General features: G+C 47.8%; 2 protein-coding genes across 5 annotated transcripts; one reads left to right on the top strand and one right to left on the bottom strand.

Moving 5' to 3' along the window:
* The first annotated feature begins 85 nt into the window (after window positions 1-85).
* LOC119355815 (pectin acetylesterase 3-like) lies at window positions 86-4,363 on the top strand. The gene is made up of 10 exons (XM_037622693.1): window positions 86-680; window positions 2,290-2,372; window positions 2,445-2,574; window positions 2,670-2,743; window positions 2,858-3,072; window positions 3,155-3,269; window positions 3,385-3,462; window positions 3,557-3,662; window positions 3,844-3,983; window positions 4,064-4,363. Exons 1-10 carry the CDS (start codon window positions 353-355, stop codon window positions 4,163-4,165), a joined length of 1,371 nt encoding a protein of 456 aa, XP_037478590.1. The 5' UTR covers window positions 86-352; the 3' UTR covers window positions 4,166-4,363.
* LOC119355816 (patatin-like phospholipase domain-containing protein 4) lies at window positions 3,853-9,959 on the bottom strand. 4 transcript variants are annotated; one of them, XM_037622697.1, is made up of 8 exons: window positions 9,422-9,959; window positions 8,937-9,080; window positions 7,972-8,044; window positions 7,745-7,850; window positions 7,547-7,643; window positions 6,880-6,975; window positions 6,629-6,792; window positions 3,853-3,966 (listed from the first exon to the last, which is right to left on the bottom strand). In XM_037622697.1, exons 1-7 carry the CDS (start codon window positions 9,926-9,928, stop codon window positions 6,652-6,654), a joined length of 1,164 nt encoding a protein of 387 aa, XP_037478594.1. In that variant the 5' UTR covers window positions 9,929-9,959; the 3' UTR covers window positions 3,853-3,966; window positions 6,629-6,651. The 4 variants fall into 4 exon arrangements, with proteins under 4 accessions (XP_037478594.1, XP_037478593.1, XP_037478592.1 ...); XM_037622696.1 differs by lacking the exon at window positions 3,853-3,966 and adding an exon at window positions 5,830-5,971; XM_037622695.1 differs by lacking the exon at window positions 3,853-3,966 and having other exon boundaries at window positions 6,352-6,792.
* Between the last annotated feature and the right edge of the window lie 7,543 nt (window positions 9,960-17,502).

Raw genomic sequence — 17,502 nt, 5'->3', positions numbered from 1 at the left:
GTTCGGTCGCCGTATGCGCGCGCTGTCTCTACCTTCTTTCTCATGGATCGATTCTGCTGGTACATGATGCGCATGTTCTCTTCTCTCGCCGTTTATGAGCCAGGGTGGCAATGGCATGCCTAACTTAATTCCTGTTTGATTCCCTCCTGCTGCTTATTAGTTAGCTGCCAAATTGCCTCCAAAATATAGCTCGCTGGCAAATATGGAACGCATGCATGTAATTAACATGGTTGATTTGTCTATGCAATGTGGATACTCCTATATGGAGTAGTACGCTACTGCACACCCGTATTTGGAAGCATTTTACTTCCTCATTGATTAGGATATATCTCGCTTGATTAACTCCTTGTTTATGTGTAGCTATATAGGTGCGTCACTCCCTTGCTATGCGCTCGTTAAATATACGTCGTCCAGGGATTTTCCTATCGATCGGCTCGATCTTGCTTCCACTACTCGATCCATTGAAACGATGGTGAAGACGAGGGTCGGTGCCGTCCGGCCGTGGGCGCTTCTCGCTCTTGCTCTCCTCCTCATCGCCGGCAGCTGCGTGGAGGCGGCGGACGAGCAGGCGGCGAGCGGCGGTGGCAGGAGGAGGAGGACGCATCGACGTTCCGCGGCGGCGGTCGCGGACATGATGGTGCCCATCACCTTCCTCAACGCCTCCGTCGAGAAGGGCGCCGGTATGTCCACTCCAAGTCCAAGCATGGTTCTGTGAATCACTGCTCGTTTCTTCTTGTTCATCTGCTCCTCTTTTTTAATTTTGGCGGGGGACTTCTGCTCCTTTTCGGTGTGTACTATGGGAAATGGTATCTGATCTGCTTGATCGATTCAGCTGATAGCTAGCGAGTGAAAAAATTTAGGCATATGTAGAGTGTAGTGGACAATTTGGTCAGCTAGATTATCAAGAATTGTCTGCGAAATTCTGGCGCCGGTCGGTAGTTTCATATGTCTATGAGCAATTGGAATCCAGTGGCGTTCGACAATACATGCATGCATTCTTCATCTTTTCTCTTGTGCTTCTTGCGCTCGAGATCGGTCCCGTGCGTCTTCGGCGTGCACTCAGATCCAGCTGCCGGGGCCCCTTCTCTGCCTCCCTCTCTCCTTCGCCGCGGCTGGCTGGTCACCATGTTCATAGCACATATTAAGATAATCCCTAAAAAAATCTGATCAAAATTCGAAACATACATCAAGAAGCAAAAAAGAGAAATCTATTATGAATAGTTGCGAATGGTTTTCTGTATACTATTCACATATGAGTTTCTCTTTTTTGCTTCTTGGTGTATGTTTCGAATTTTGATCTGAATTTTTTAGGGATTATCTTAATATGTGTTATGTGACTTGTCTTCCTTCTCCTCATCGTCAACATCGAAGCAAACCAGACCAATGCGTCGAATCCTCTCCTTTCCCTCATCCTCACACACCGCTCCTCCGGCAAGCTCAAGAGGCGGCCAGCCGATGCTGCAAGGCCGGGCCAAGGTGCTGCAACACGCCCGCACACTGCTTCAAGGGAAGAGAGAGGCGGCGGCGAGGTGTTTGTCAAACATCCCATGTTGCAAAGGCACGAGTCTGCGAGCTCGCCAGCTTGCTATGTCATCAACGTTTTTGAAATCATCGGTGTTGTGGCGGTGTGGGTGTTGCGAGCTCGCTGGGTTGCAACTTCATCGTTGGTTTCAGAAACATCGCTGATGTTGCGGAGACACGCGTCCAAAAGAGAATGCATGAGGCGAATTGCTACTCAGCTGATGTTTCTGAAATATGGCCAACGTTGCAACTGTTTTTTTGTGAAGGAAGGATGAGCGAGATGAGGGATACACTGCGGGCCATTTGATCGTGGCTGATTTGATGGTCAAAGAGGCGTTGGATAATTAAAAGTTATCACCCGGCCGATGCGTAGTAGGACCCAAATAAAATATTGAGGATGTAGAAGGTTGGTCTAGGCAGGGTTCTAGCTTCCATTCCACGGCACAGCCCACAAACCCCCTCCCAATCTTTTCATTTTCCCTTTTCACCAAAAATGGAAAGTGGTGGTCAGTTCGATTCGTTACTTACTTGCCGCGGAGTTGTCATTTTTTCCTCCTGTGGTTTCGACAAAAGCGGTGGCGATCCATTAGCCTAGCCACGAATGTGATCGTTTTGAGCAATTTACTCTGTCAGAATCAAGCCTAGCTAGCTAAGAATTTTGAGTGGTATTGGTATATGCTATTGAACTGTTTCTGACGTCTGCACAGTATTGATTTACTTTAAATCATGTGCAACACACCGAGACTAATTTGCTATCTACGATTGCAGTGTGTATGGATGGGACGCCGGCCGCTTACCACCTGGACCCGGGCTCCGGGGCAGGGAGCAAGAGCTGGATCGTCAACCTCGAGGTACGCAGCGGGCGCACTTATACAGTGGTGCATACATGATTTTACCTGATCCTTGGTGCATCGTAAGTGCAGGGAGGCGGGTGGTGCAACAACGCGAGGACGTGCAGGTTCCGGACAAGGACTCACCATGGCTCCTCCAACTTCATGGAGCGGCAGATCGCCTTCACCGGCATCATGAGCGCCAGCCCCGCCGAGAATCCTGGTCCGTCTCAAGTCTCAACTCCAAAAGCAAAGATGGTTTGCATGATTAATCTCGGGCAAACGAGGCCATCGACGACATGTGCATTTTTCATGCAGATTTCTACAACTGGAACCGGGTGAAGATCCGCTACTGCGACAGCGCCTCCTTCGCCGGCGACACCTTCGACAAGGTGCATATTAATTCCTTAGACGCAACAATGTGTCAGCTCTTCATGCATCGATCCGTGGTGGCATCATCACCCTATGTTTTGACGCATATTTTTTCCTCTGTAAATATGTTGCAGGGTACCGGGCTCTACTTCCGGGGGCAGCGGATTTGGGAGGAAGCCATCCAGCACCTCCTCTCCATCGGGATGGCGTCGGCCGACCGGGCGCTTCTCACGGGCTGCTCCGCCGGTGGGCTGGCGGCGATACTCCACTGCGACCAGTTCGGCGCCTTCTTCGCCGGCCGAAGCACCACCGTCAAGTGCCTCGCCGACGCAGGCCTCTTCCTCGACGCGTACGTCTACCTATTTACCTATATCGCTGATTCACCGTCACTCTCACGGGTCTCACCCAGTTGATGGACTGTTTGCGTGCAGCGTTGATGTTTCCGGGGGCCGCAGCTTGAGATCTTACTACGGCGACATTGTAGCCATGCAGGGAATGGCTCCAAACCTTCCGCCCACCTGCACCGATCACCTCGACGCCACCTCGGTGCGTGCGTGCTTCATTTAGTTAGTTTGCGTGCAAGAAAGATCATTCGTGAGTGACTCTCTTCTGTCTACTGATCCTAGCTACCTTGCTGTTTCTTTTGCATGCACGTCTGCAGTGCTTCTTCCCTCAGAATATAATCGACAGCATCAAGATCCCCATCTTCTTGCTCAACGCAGCCTACGACGTCTGGCAGGTAACTAAATGTTTGCACGCAGGAATGACTTATCTTAAGGTGGGAGTAACTAATTTGCACAAGGAGGTAGCAAATTTGACGGAAACTTAATCAGATTGAGGAAAGCCTGGCCCCAAGCAAAGCCGACCCCAGCCGCGCCTGGCGAGCCTGCAAGTTCAACCGCTCGGCCTGCAACGCGTCTCAGATAAACTTCCTGCAAGGTAAAAGAACAATTCATACTTGCGATATCTAATCCAACTTGCCACTCAAAACCTAATTTACCGATTGAGCAACTAGCACGAAAGCCGTTGCGCGGGCTAGCATGAGAGGCAAAACACAATACTCCTTGACGATCTGGACAACTACTGAGTCGTGAGTAACTAATTTTGTTCACACATGCAGGTTTCAGAGATCAGATGGTGGCATCCGTGAGAGGCTTCTCCGGTTCCAAGAGCAACGGGCTCTTCATAAACTCGTGTTTCGCCCACTGCCAGTCCGAACTGCCGGCCACCTGGAATGGCACCCCTGCCATTCAGAACAAGGTAGAATACGTCAAGTCTCATCAGCATTAACACATTCGTTAACAGTTTTCATGTAAATTTTGTGGTCGTTGCAAATACAGAGGATCGCGAAATCTGTCGGCGATTGGTACTTTGGCCGGGCCGAAGTGAAGGCGATCGATTGCCCATACCCTTGCGACAACACATGCCGCAACATCATATAAGAAGATCTTGCAAGCAAGGGCCGATTCGAACCTCATGATTAGGATTTAGAACTCGAGGCAAGTATTTGTTAGTTTTTCATAGAGACTTCACTTCAGGCCGGATGATATGTCTTTGTGTATGATGTAATTATGAAGGTCTCCTCAGAATAAACTTGTTAAATGTAATAGAAATAAAAGATGAGGCTGAGAGAGGGGATAGGGGAGAGAAAAAATACCCACAATTTTTCAATGGGCAAAGACCCCCACCTCCCTAAACTTAAGGGCATCTCCAACGGCAACCCACAAATTTTCTCACGCATCTGTCCGCGGACCGGAAGGGGAGGAACCAGTCCACGGATGCGGAAGGACGTCATCCAATCGTAGCCGCATACATTTTGACAACAATTCGAACTAATCAGGTGAAAATCGTTCAAACCGGGCGGATTTCATCCAAGTTCGGATTTAATTTACATGAACGGTCGATATTTCGATCATTTTACTAAAAACTAAAAAAATACTAAACCCTATATCGGACGACCACCTCGTAAGCGTGGTTGTTCTGTCGCACCGTGGTCGGCAGCTGAGCCGTTGTCGTCGTTCCTCCAGCAGCGCGAGGATGCCAGAGGGCCACAACAGCCTTGCCCCGCGGCCGCCTGACCACCTCTTGTTGCGTCGTGCGAAGGGCCACCTTTTCCACTGCCGAAGGCGCCCTTGCCCCTGTCGGCGTTGGCGGAGCTGTCGCTAAGCGACCACTCCTCGCCGATCTTGGAGAGCTCGCCGTCAAGGCGGCGCAAGCACCTGGCGGCCATCTCGGCGGTGGTGATGGAGCGGTCGAGCGCCCACGCCATGGAGAGGTCCGGGTCCTTACGGACCCATTCCGGCGCCACGTCCATCTTGGCGAAAGTGGAGCGGCGAGTGGCATTGTGCCAGTCGTACCTCGCCTGCTGCCACGCCGCACGCTCGGCCTAGGATACTACGGCATGAGAGCTGGAGGCACCACCGTAACCACCGCCTCCGACGGTGGACGATGGAGGCATTCTGCGCTGTTACCTTGATGAAGGCATCGTTTTGTAACTACTGTCGACCCACTCGTGCCGCTCCGGGGGAAACCCTAGGATATGGTTTTCTAGATCGGACGATGGCGGCACTGCAATGTCATTTCTCTATTGGGAGCATCGTTTGTGGAGCAGCGCTAGAAGTCAGAGGTAGGAGGTGGAGCGGCTTCCTCTTGCACGAAGCTTCGGTGGAGATGTCAAGTCATGCCTGACCGACGGGTGTTACGCTTTGTCATGCCTGGTTGGCAGGTGCTACACACGACCCTTTGTCATGCCTGGTTGGTAGATGCTACGCACGACAGATCTTCCACAGACTTCAAGCTGTGTCGGCTGGTGGTACTTGGCGGCGTGGTGCTAAGGTGTACCGGCGGCGACCGCGGCGTGCTCAGCAATTCGCCCGCATGGGGGTGCTGATGTTGGGCGCCGTGGTGGCGTCAGCGGCAGCTAGACCTACAGCTCTAAAGATGGAGGGGCGGCAGTTGGCGGCGGCGGCCTCTGAGAGAGCGTCGGACCGGTGTGTGCCCCATCCCCGACAAGTGGCTTGGTTGGGGCCTCAGGTCTTATATGTTAGGCTTGGCTGCGAGGTCTGTGATATTAGGCCTGGACTATCAGCATCCTTCATCAACTGGATAGGAGTAGCGACAGACGTTGCCTAGACCATGACTCAGACTTACTGTTGTATTTCTTTGTAAGGTCTTTTGTGAATAATTAATAAACTGGCTGCATGCATCGCCCAAATGCAGAGACCGGGGGTCTTCCTGCTGGTGAAATCCTGTTCAAAGTGTCACAATGTCACAATATCTAGTTCAAAGTGAAATTAGACAACATAATTATAAAATCTTCAACTTTTTATAATGTGAAAATGCTTCTAGACGAATCAGCACACATCCTAGCTATTACTCCCTCTGTAAACTAATATAAGAGCGTTTAGATCACTATTTTAGTACTCTAAACGCTCTTATATTAGTTTACATAGGGAGTATAAAAGTATTAATACTACGCTCGAACAGCTTCTGCCTTTTCAAATTAAAAGAACTGGAGGGAGTGCTAAGCTCTAGCAATTGGTTGTGAGCAGTTTTAACATGGTCCCTCTTACCCCCTCTTTTCACATGAGAGGTAAGAGTATAAAATAGATCTTAGCCGTTGATCTCATCAATGAATGGCTTGATTGACTCTTACCTTCTTACCTCACATGTAAAAAAAGGAGGTAAGAGGGACCATGTTAAAATTTGCCATTGGTTGTAGTTACAATTGTACAGTTATAAAACCTAGCCAAGAGGCTGTACATTTTAAAAATAGAGGCGCACTTATATTACAAATTTACGAGAGGCTGCTAACCTCTGAGCGAACAAAATAATTGACATCTTTCAACCAAACAAGGACAAATCTAGATGTCTACGTCAAAACTAAAAAGGACCAAGATGCTCACTTTGTCCGGGGCTCCAGGCCTTCTCAATCTGTACCGAGCTGCTCAATCTTCACAGTTGACTCAGGAGGGTTCTGCTCAGCCCACACAGCTGCATCCTGGTACCCAAGCTCGTACAATTTATCGAGAACTTCATCTTCAGCAGGTTCCAGAGCCCAGTTAAACAGCTGGAATTCGTTCAAGAGCACCAAGGGCAAGTTTTAGAACAAAACCATGGACAGTTGCAAGAACTTGTACATTTGAATTTCTGCTACCTGTCGGGGAGTTGCTCTGTTCTCCGGATTGCAGTCTGGACTAATACCAATCCCTTGGAGTCCTAGTCTGCCAGCTGGAAAAGCGCAGATTCGAACCTACAGTAACAGCCATACCAGTCAGTGATGAGCATTGTGTTAAACCAAAATGTGGTCTGAATACTACAGTAGACATACTGCAGTAGACTGGTTCCACCAGTGGACAGTGAATGGCGCTGAAAACAGAGTAACAGAATGTACAAACAAAAGCCTCAGTTCGCAAGTGAGGACGAATATCAGGCAAACTTATGCCCGTGCTCTCATATGAAGGAGGAGAAGCGCTTGTGTGAAAGGCACAAAATATAGATAGTATTTGAGTTAAGTATGGTTACGAGTATAAAGGAGTATAAACAAGTGTATTTGAGAAAGAATATGCAAAGAACAATATTGTGAGTTAAACACATGTAGCAACATCCTTTCAATGGCAGGTCATCAAACAGAAGGAGAGATGTCTTCATCGTTGGGAGAAAGGAAGAAAATTCCTCCCAGAAGAACTAAATGAAGACAAGGCTCCAGATAATTGTGTATCTAAAAGTACCCTAAATTCCAAAAATTATAGCATGCACGACACTAACAATGCTTATGACCACGTTAATGTTTTAGGAACAGCAAAAGGAAGTTGTAGCTATACTGTTTCAGAAGCAGAAGTGGGTGGCATAAACAATGTAAGGCCCCCGTCAACGCACAGCCTGTTACGGAATAAAGTCGCAGGCCTGGGGGCTAAGTATCTGAAACAAGAACAAAAAAAAATTGTCTTTTCATTAAGCAAAATATAACTAAATAGTAAATACACAAATCCAGTGTTAGGAAAGGTTAGCATGAGTCTCACCCAGGAATAAACGAAGATGTAATAATTGCACTAATGACGTCTTCCTTGGAGTCAAACTGGTCGACCAGTAAGCCCCTAGGCCTCCAGGACAACTGAGTAATAGCAACTGTATGAGAAGAACATCAGTTTTCTGAAAATGACTAAGCTAAGTTGCCAGAGATCAAAATAGCAGAAAATGCACATAGACAATATGAAGATACAACACTTGTATAGTATAAAGAGCTTACCACGGATCCTTCCGTTGCAACTGATATGCAGATCATCTGGGAGAAACTTTTCTAGAACATCCTTGAGTACAGCCTGCACAACAAGGGCACGGGATTACATGGTGAAAACCTGTAAAAGTTCACCAGCTAATACAAGTAAGAACTAGTGCTTGGACATAATATCTTTGATCTTCAGCTTTTTTTTAAGGGCGTATAACAAGATGGCAGGTTATTCATCACCCTTTTATGCCACTACTTTGCTTGTAGATGAAAACATGAACTTAATCTTGAGTTAGTACAGCAAACACCAAACAAACCAAAATTTGAAAAATGAGATAACTATAATACTACAACACATTCCCAACTCAGTTGGAAAATTATTCATAAATAAGCCATGACTCGCATAGTTTTGCCTATAATTTACACGTCAGGTACTCGAGTCAAGAGTTGGCATCCGGCAACCAATGATATATGACAAATATAACTTGAAGAGCTAAATTTTCATAGCTCAGTAGGTTTTGATTTTTTTTACTAGATTTTTTTTACAGAACCAAGAGCTCAAGGATTAAAACAGTGTATGCATACATAGTAAACAAACAGGCGTTCCACATCGTTTCTGTCACAGTCCATTTTAGTCACCAAAATTCATGGTAACTCATGTCTCATGGTCATGCACTGCTGATGCTACTGATTCAGTTTTGCAGCATCTTAATCTTTTTAATAATCAATTCATAATGTTGCACTTCAACAGATAAACACCACAAAACAGAACAATGCAAGGGATTCATAAAGAAAACACAACTCATCAATTCAGAGGAAAATACTTCACTGCAAGCATTTTTCCAGGTCATTTGCTCCCTTACCTTACCATAATTTATCCATACAGCACTCAGTAAGTCAGTATACTTAAACATATACTCCCTGCGTTCCAAAATAAGTGTCGTGGAACAGAGGGAGTAATTTACAAAAATAAACAAAAGACATACCCCAAGGCGAAAGGCAGTCCCTTTACTCCGGCAGTCTTCAGCTAGAATCTTGGTCACCTGAAGAGCCTCTTGCATTGTCTTCCCGGATGCAATCACTGCACAGATTATGGCACCAGCTGATGAGCCAGCTAACGGAGTTCTTTCCTAATGCATATGCCAAAAAGGGAAAAGAAATAATCTATAAGAAGGTTTCTACAATAGACGAATATAAGTGTGGAATTAAGTCACATTCACATATAAGTGATGAGCACGCAGGTATATTAGTTCCCATGCATAACCACGCATGCCCTGCCACCACCTAGTACAAAGTAGCATGAGATCAAGACACAGCCAAGCTACATGTATTTTAACCCAAAAGGTGCTCAATTGCTTGTCGGCACCAGGCACAACAATGGCTGAAATCACAATTTGTCCGAGCTATACAGTACAGAAAGTATGGATGCACATGAGGATATGGCGATGAGGTGGGGGATAAAGATGCGTACTGTGATGTAGCCTTTGTCGAGGAGGCACTGCGCGACGCCGAGGTGGTAGGGGAAGAGAAGCCCGGCGGCTGAGAAGCTGAACCCGGGGCTCGCTGTCGCCACCTCCCGCCGCTGCCGCTGCCGCTCCGCCTCCACGTCCTCCGGGCGCTGCTCCCACAACACCCCCTCCCTCTGCTCCACCTCCTCCACCGGCGCCGTCCCCCTCCCCGCGCGGATGAACAGCGCACTCAGACCCAGGAACAGCTCCCCCGTTCTCACCGCAATCGACTTCTTCTCGCTCTCGGCCTGCGGCGGCGGCTCGGGGTCGCGGCGCGCGGCGGCGCGGGCGAGCAGGAGGCGGAAGCGCGACGCTCGTGCGGAGGAGGAAGCCGAGGGCGGAGGGGGAGAGGTGTGGGACGGCGAGGGTTTGGGCGGGGGGCCGGAGGCGGAGGAGGAGAAGGCGAGGAGGGAGGCCATGAGGTCTCGTCGGCGGCCGACGAGAAGGCCGCGTGCGCTCGCCCGAAGCATACGGTGCTGCGTAAGCTTGGATTCTTCTATGTCGTCGTTTTGTGCGTGGATATCACACAATTTTTCTTTAGATTAGAAAAGATGAGATTTGTTTTCTTTTGACGCACGTTACCTCAGTGAAATTCAGAAGACAAGGATATTATGATGTTCTTGCGGCATGAACCCTAGATTTTATTTTTTGGCACGCGGCAGATTAATCCGAGTTTTGTGCCACATACGGCTGCCAGTTGCGGCCAAATTTTAATTTTTTAGCAAAAAAGATCAAAATTTATATTAATCAAAGACCACAAATAGTGGGATACAATTTGGATCATGTGATTGGTTAAGCCTCGCTCTTATAAAGGGATCATGCCTAAGGGGGTGAATGACACTTCCATTGTTCTCATCCCGAAGGTGGATAACCCGGAGAGGCTAACTGAGTTTCGTCTAATAAGCCTATGCAATGTCATATATAAGGTGGTGTCAAAGTGTTTGGTGAATCGACTGAGACCTATTTTGGATAATATTATCTCTCCTCAACAAAGTGCATTTGTCCCTGGAAGGATGATTACAGATAATGCACTAATTGCCTTTGAGTGTTTCCACTTTATTCAGCAGGAGAAAGACCCTAGCAAGAGTTTCTGTGCATATAAGCTGGATTTATCAAAAGCTTATGACAGGGTGGACTGGATCTTTTTGAAGCGAATGATGAAAAAGATGGGTTTCGCTCGCTGATGGGTGGACTGGATTATGGCTTGTGTCACCTCGGTGAGATATACAGTAAAATTCAATGGAACCCTTTTGGAATCATTTGCACCGTTGCGCGGGCTACGCAAGGTGATCCTTTGTCCCCGTTTTTGTTCCTGTTTGTGGCTGATGGTCTATCTACGTTGTTAAATGATGGAGAGCAAAGAGGGGATTATACCCCGCTAAAAATATGTCGAAGAGCGCCGGGAGTGTCTCACTTATTATTCGCAGATGATACGTTGCTCTTCTTCAAGGCAGATGCAGACCAAGCTAAAAAGGTCCAACAAGTGCTAAATACATATGCAAAGGCCACTGGGCAATTTATTAATCCGTCTAAATGTAGTGCCCTGTTTGGCACTTCGTGTCCAGCCATGATGCAAGACGTGGTGAGAGATATTCTCCATATTGGTACTGTTATTTTTGAGGAAAAGTACCTAGGCCTTCCAACGCCCGAGGGTCGCATGTCGCGAGGTAAATTTCAGAATCTGCAGTTCCGTTTGTTAAAAAGGATTATTGCGTGGGGCGATACCCTCTCTCTGGCTGGCAAGGAGACTATGATCAAGGCAGTAGCTCAGGCCATCCCTACGTATATTATGAGCGTTTTCAAGTTACCTATGTCTGTCTGCGATGATCTGAACAGAATGGTCCGGAATTTTTGGTGAGGGGCATCGGAAGGCAAGCGGAAAACACATTGGATAGCATGGCCAAGGATACAAGCTCAGAAAAGCAAGGGTGGTTTGGGATTCAGAGATTTCCGCCTCTTCAACCAGGCGCTCCTAGCGAGACAGGCTTGGCGTTTGCTAGCTAATCCTACCAGCTTGTGTGCGCAGGTTCTCAAGGCACGGTACTATCACGACGGGCGCCTCGAAGATACGGTATTCTCGGGGAATGCATCTCCGACTTGGAAGGCGATCCAGCACGACCCCGAGCTCTTGAAAAAGGGCATCATATGGCGCGTCGGGGGCGGGCAGGACATCCGCATTTGGCGAGACCGATGGCTGCCTAGGGAGCCATCACGCCAACCCATATCCCTGCAGGGTACGTGCCGCCTAAGGAGGGTGGCGGAGCTCCTGGATGGCGAGGGGTCCTGGCGCATGGACCTGCTCCGCCGCTACTTCCTCCCTGCGGATGTCGACGTCATCAACAGTATCCGTATGTCGACCCGCGTCACCGAGGATATTATTGCATGGGCACCGGAGAGGAACGGTATCTTCACCGTTCGGTCGGCCTACCGCCTGGCCATGGACGAGCGCGAGCGTCCTTCGGCTTCCGCCACGAGCAGGGCATCGGATGGTCGTCGCGCCATCTGGAAGATCATATGGGGGTGCCCTGCTCCCCCTAAGGTACGCGTGTTCGCTTGGAGAGTCGTCACCATCTCACTTGCTACTTGGGCCAATAAAGCCTCGCGACACCTCGAGCTTACAGACATTTGCCCCTTGTGTGGTGTTGAACGCGAGGATGGATTCCATGCGCTTTGCGGGTGTCCCCTGGCAAGAGAGCTCTGGCGAGTTATGGCCTTGGACTGGAACATCCCCAAGGTGGAGGCCATCGTCAACACTGGCCCAGAGTGGATCTTTTCACTGCTGGACCCCTTGGATGAGACGGCGAGACTGGTGGTGCTCATGACCATGTGGAGAGTATGACATGTTCGGAATGAGATCACACACGACAAGGCGCCACCCACTGCCGAAGCCTCTCGACGCTTTTTGCACGGATACATCAACTCACTCTTGTGCATACAACATCCTGATGGTAACCTAGAGAAAGGGAAGATGGTGGTCCTGCCTTCACCACCACGCGTTCCAGAAAGTACGGCGCCCAAGGTGCACGCACACTGGGTACCGCCCCAGCCGGGCTGGGTTAAGTTGAACATGGATGGGAGCTACATAGCGGCCACAGGTGCGGCGGGAGGAGGTATGATCCTGCATCATGACAGAGGCGAGATCATCTACATCGCATGTAGGGAGCTACGTACATGCGACAACGCTTTAGAGGCGGAGCTAGCAGCGTGCAGATAAGGCTTGGAGCTGGCCTTGCACCGATCTAGCCTACCTATTCTGGTTGAGGTGGATAGTGCGGAGGCGGTGTCGATGATTACAACACGCGAGATGGATAGATCATCACATCGTGCACTTATAGAGGAGATTCGTAGATTGGCTCGAAGCGATGCTAGGGAGATCTCTTTTACTCTTTGTAGCCGTCTGCAGAACATGATTAGTCATGAGCTGGCCGCCTATGACCGTAGCACTCCGCGCACAGCAGTCTGGCTTACTGCCGGGATGAATTTTGTTGTAAACCTGGCTCTCGTTGAGAAGCCTCCTTGAGTAATGAGAATTCCTTTTTCCCCGCAAAAAAAAAATAAAGGGCATCTATAGCCGGGCCGGGCTAATTTGACCTCTCAAATGTTGGTGGACGTATTTTGAGCCTCTATTTGTCATGAACACAACCATACCCTCCACGGTAAATGATTAACAATACTCTTTAAAAAAGTACTCTTTTCAAAGGTTCCTCTCATCTTTCCAGGCTGCGAGTGCGTTATTTGTCGCAACATGAGAGTTTTCTCTTTTTTGTAGATTCGTTTATTTAAAATTTTATCTCTTAAACCGTGCGTCCAAACCTCGAACCGTTTTCATCGTTGGATTCCTCTTATCGAGATCTTCAAAACTAGATCACAGATTGATAGGTTTCAACGAACATTTTTTAGGAAAAAAACTGAACCAAAAGCATGTTTTTTTCCTCTTTCGTGTCTCTCATGAAAGCAAATTCGTGCCTCCACATTAAGTGAATATGTGCCTCTCGTAGAAAAAAAACATTTTTTTCAAGAGGCATGAATGTGGTTCCTGCAGAAGTAAATTCGTGCCTCCACGAGAAGTAAATACATGCCTCTCAGGGAAGGAAAAAAATGAAAACATGTTTTTTTTTTCCTTTTCAAGGCATGACTATGCCTCCCGCGGAAGCAAATCCGCGCCTACACGAGAAGTAAATCAAGTAAATCGGTGCCTCTTGTGAAAGAAAAAAAAATGTTTTTTTGCTTTCCCAAGAGGCAAGACTATGCCTCTTGTGGAAGCAAATCCGTACTTACACGAGAAGTAAATTTGTGCCTCTCACGAAAAGGAAAACACCTTTTTCGCGCATTTTTTTTCAAAACGTAAGAAAACCCGGGGAAAACCAAAAAGCAAAAAAACCTGAAAAAACATCTAAAAACCGAAAACGCGTACAGAAAAATTAAAAACAAATTCAGAGGAAGCACTCAGAGCGTGGCGACGGCTGAGAGCACGCCAAGTGGTGTACTCCCAGCCCATCAAAAGTGACCCTTGCGGGGGTTTCTGAAAGAGTACTCGCTAATTAGTTGCTTCCTCCACTTTCCACTTTATATGTCTGTCATGCATTTGATTGCGCAGGGTTGAAGAGAGAGAGAGAAACAAAAAATAATAAGGAAAACGTTTGTATTCAACCAGATAAAAACATCGCATGCATGTTGCTCGAGAAGTGTCCCTTGGACCATCGATCGCTTCCCTCTCAAGCCTAATCTCTTCGCGTGGCCTCTCTCCTCCGCGCGACTTCCTCGCTCCTGTTTTCCCGCTTCCCTATATCTGGCTCCCATGGCAATTTCATTCAGCCGCCCACACTGTTGCGGTACAGGAGGAGCGACGACACCCACAACCTGCTGCAACCCGCCACGCACCCCGTTGTGATGTTGCAACCCCGTGGGGTGATACGTGGCGCACTCCTGTGACTCAACACGCAGGGGACGGGCAGTCGTTGCCGACGATGCGATGTGTCGCTCGTCGACTCCTGTCGGTGCTGCAACACAGCAACTTGACCACGACCACGGGTCATATGTTGCATTGGACCTTCACCAGAGCCGTCAGTGCTGCTTTGGAGTCCTCTCGAGGTTGCATTAGAGCTTCACCGGACGCGTCGGTGTTGCGTTTGAGATTTCCGGAGTTGCATTGGAGCTTTCACCATAGCCGTCGGTGCTTTTCTGGAGCTTTGTCAGTTGCTGCATATGCTGTCGGCAATGTCAACGTCTAATGCATCATCGTCGGTGTTGTGATGCAACATCGTCAGGGTCGTAGAGGTGCTGTGATTGAGGACAAACAAGGTCGAGAGGGGTCCTCATGGATGTCTGGCGAGAGGAGGAAGACGAGTTGCGAAGCCTATGATTGAAAGGCCCCGTGCGCCTAATCGGATGGCCCCCGAGGAGGAGGATTTATTGCAATCAACATCCATATGATTTGTAGCAACAACCAAAAAATATAAAACTGAAAGTGCAATTATCCCTGGGTGGTTTTGGTAATTCCTAACAACATATAACTCATTGAGCTAATGCTACTTAAAGATAAACATTTCAGGAAAGCTCAGTGATTGGCATGGCATGGATGAGAAAAGTGGATCCCTCAAAATTTTAAGGATAAAGAATTGGCTCAAGCTCAAAGCTCAGGACTCTACATCTTTTCATTTTAAGTGATCCAAGATCACATTGGGTCCATAGAAAAAGCCAATACTATTAAGAGGGGATGAGGTGTTGCCTAATGGCTTGCTTGCCTAAAGTGCTTAGTGATATGCTCCAAAAGTCCTCAACTACTTTCTCACATCCACATATGTCCCAAACCAAAAGTCAAACTCGGCCCCACCGAAACTTTCTATCCGGCGCCACCGAGTTCAGTTGACATAGCCACTGCCAGAAACCCTAGTCTTTTCGGTCTCACCGATAGGGATCTCGCTCTCACCGAGATGGGATTGTAATCTCTCTGTTTCCCGTCATAACGTTTCGGTCAAACCGAGATGAGCGATCAGTCCCACCGAGATTACAATGCAAACTCTCTGTTTCCCTTTCGTAACGTTTTGGTCCAACCGAGATGAGAGAATCGGTCCCACCGAGTTTGCCTGACCAACTCTCTGTTAGTCCATGACCAGAATCGGTCTCACCGAGTTTGTGTAATCGGTCTCACTGAGATTACGTTATGCCCTAACCCTAACAAAATCGGTCCCACCGAGTTGACATGTCGGTCCCACCAAAAATCCTAACGTTCACATTTTGAACTAAATCGGTCTGACCGAATTTCATGATTCGGTCCCACCGAGTTTGGTGATCTGTGTGTAACGGTTAGATTTTGTGTGGAGGCTATTTATACCCCTCCACCCACTCTTCATTTATGGAGAGAGCCATCAGAAGATGCCTACACTTCCAACATATATTTTCTGAGAGTGAACCACCTACACTTGTGTTGAGGTCAAGATATCCCACTCCAACCACATAAATCTTGATCTCTAGCCTTCCCTAAGTCGCTTTCCACTCAAATCATCTTTCCACCAAATCCAAATCCTGTTAGAGAGAGTTGAGTGTTGGGGAGACTATCATTTGAAGCACAAGATCAAGGTGTTCATCATCAACACACCATTTATTACCTCTTGGAGAGTGGTGTCTCCTAGATTGGTTAGGTGTCACTTGGGAGCCTCCGTCAAGATTGTGGAGTTGAACCAAGGAGTTTGTATGGGCAAGGAGATCGCCTACTTCGTGAAGATCTGCCCGAGTGAGGCAAGTCCTTCATGGGCGACGACCATGGTGGGATAGACAAGGTTGCTTCTTTGTGGACCCTTCGTGGGTGGAGCCCTCCGTGGACTCACGCAACCGTTACCCTTCGTGGGTTGAAGTCTCCATCAACGTGGATGTACGATAGCACCACCTGTCGGAACCATGCCAAAAATCTCTGTGTCTCCAATTGCGTTTGCACACTCCAAACTCCTCCATTTACCTTCATATGCAATTGTTTTACTTTCCACTGCTATACTCTTAGAATTGCATGTGTAGGTTGATTGCTTGACGTGTGCTACGTTGCTAAAATCTGCCTAGAACTAAAATTGGGAAAAGGCTAGATTTTTATTTGGTCAAGTAGTCTAATCACCCCCCTCTAGACATACTTTCGATCCTACAAATAGTATCAGAGCTTTGGTCTCCATTTGCTTTGATTTCCATAGCTTTTGGTGGTCTTAGCCTTGGTTTCACAACCTAGGAGAGTATGGCATCTAGCGAGGGAAATTACCACCATAGAGGTCCTTACTTTGATGGTACAAATTTTGCTAGTTGGAAGCATAAGATGAAAATGCATATTCTTGGACATAACCCCGCCGTTTGGGCTATTGTGTGCATTGGCTTGCAAGGTGAATTCTTCGATGGGAGAGAACCAAACCGTGAAGCTACCGCGAAAGAGTTGAAGATGCTACATTACAATGCTCAAGCTTGTGATATTCTCTTCAACGGATTATGCCCCAAAGAATTCAACAAAATCAGCCGTCTTGAGAATGCAAAGGAAATTTGGGATACTTTGATTGATATGCACGAAGGTACCGAGTCTGTCAAGGAATCCAAATTGGATGTGCTTCAAAGTGAGCTTGGCAAGTTCAAAATGAAGGATGGTGAAGGCGTCGCTGAAATGTACTCTAGGCTTGCTCTCATCACAAATGAGATTGCCGGCTTAAGAAGTGAAGAGATGACCGATAGATTCATCATCAAGAAGATCCTAAGAGCCTTGGATGGAAAATATGATACCGTGTGCACATTGATCCAAATGATGCCCAATTACAAAGATCTCAAGCCAGCGGAAGTTATTGGAAGAATTGTTGCTCATGAGATGTCACTCAAGGATAAGGAAGAGCTTCACAACAAGTCAAGTGGTGCTTACAAAGCCACGTGTGATGCTCCCACATCATCAAGTGAGAAGCAAACCTTCAATGAAGAATTGAGTCTAATGGTGAAGAACTTCAACAAGTTCTAAAAGAGTAGAAGCAATGAAAGAAGTTCCAAGTCAAGGTCCTACAATTGTGGAAGACCCGGACACTACTCC

The sequence above is a fragment of the Triticum dicoccoides genome, chromosome 2A (genome assembly GCF_002162155.2).
Source record: "Triticum dicoccoides isolate Atlit2015 ecotype Zavitan chromosome 2A, WEW_v2.0, whole genome shotgun sequence".
Classification (NCBI taxonomy): domain Eukaryota; kingdom Viridiplantae; phylum Streptophyta; class Magnoliopsida; order Poales; family Poaceae; genus Triticum; species Triticum dicoccoides.
The sequence above is the reverse complement of the archived record's forward strand: the minus strand, read 5'-3'. Positions and strand labels throughout refer to the sequence as shown.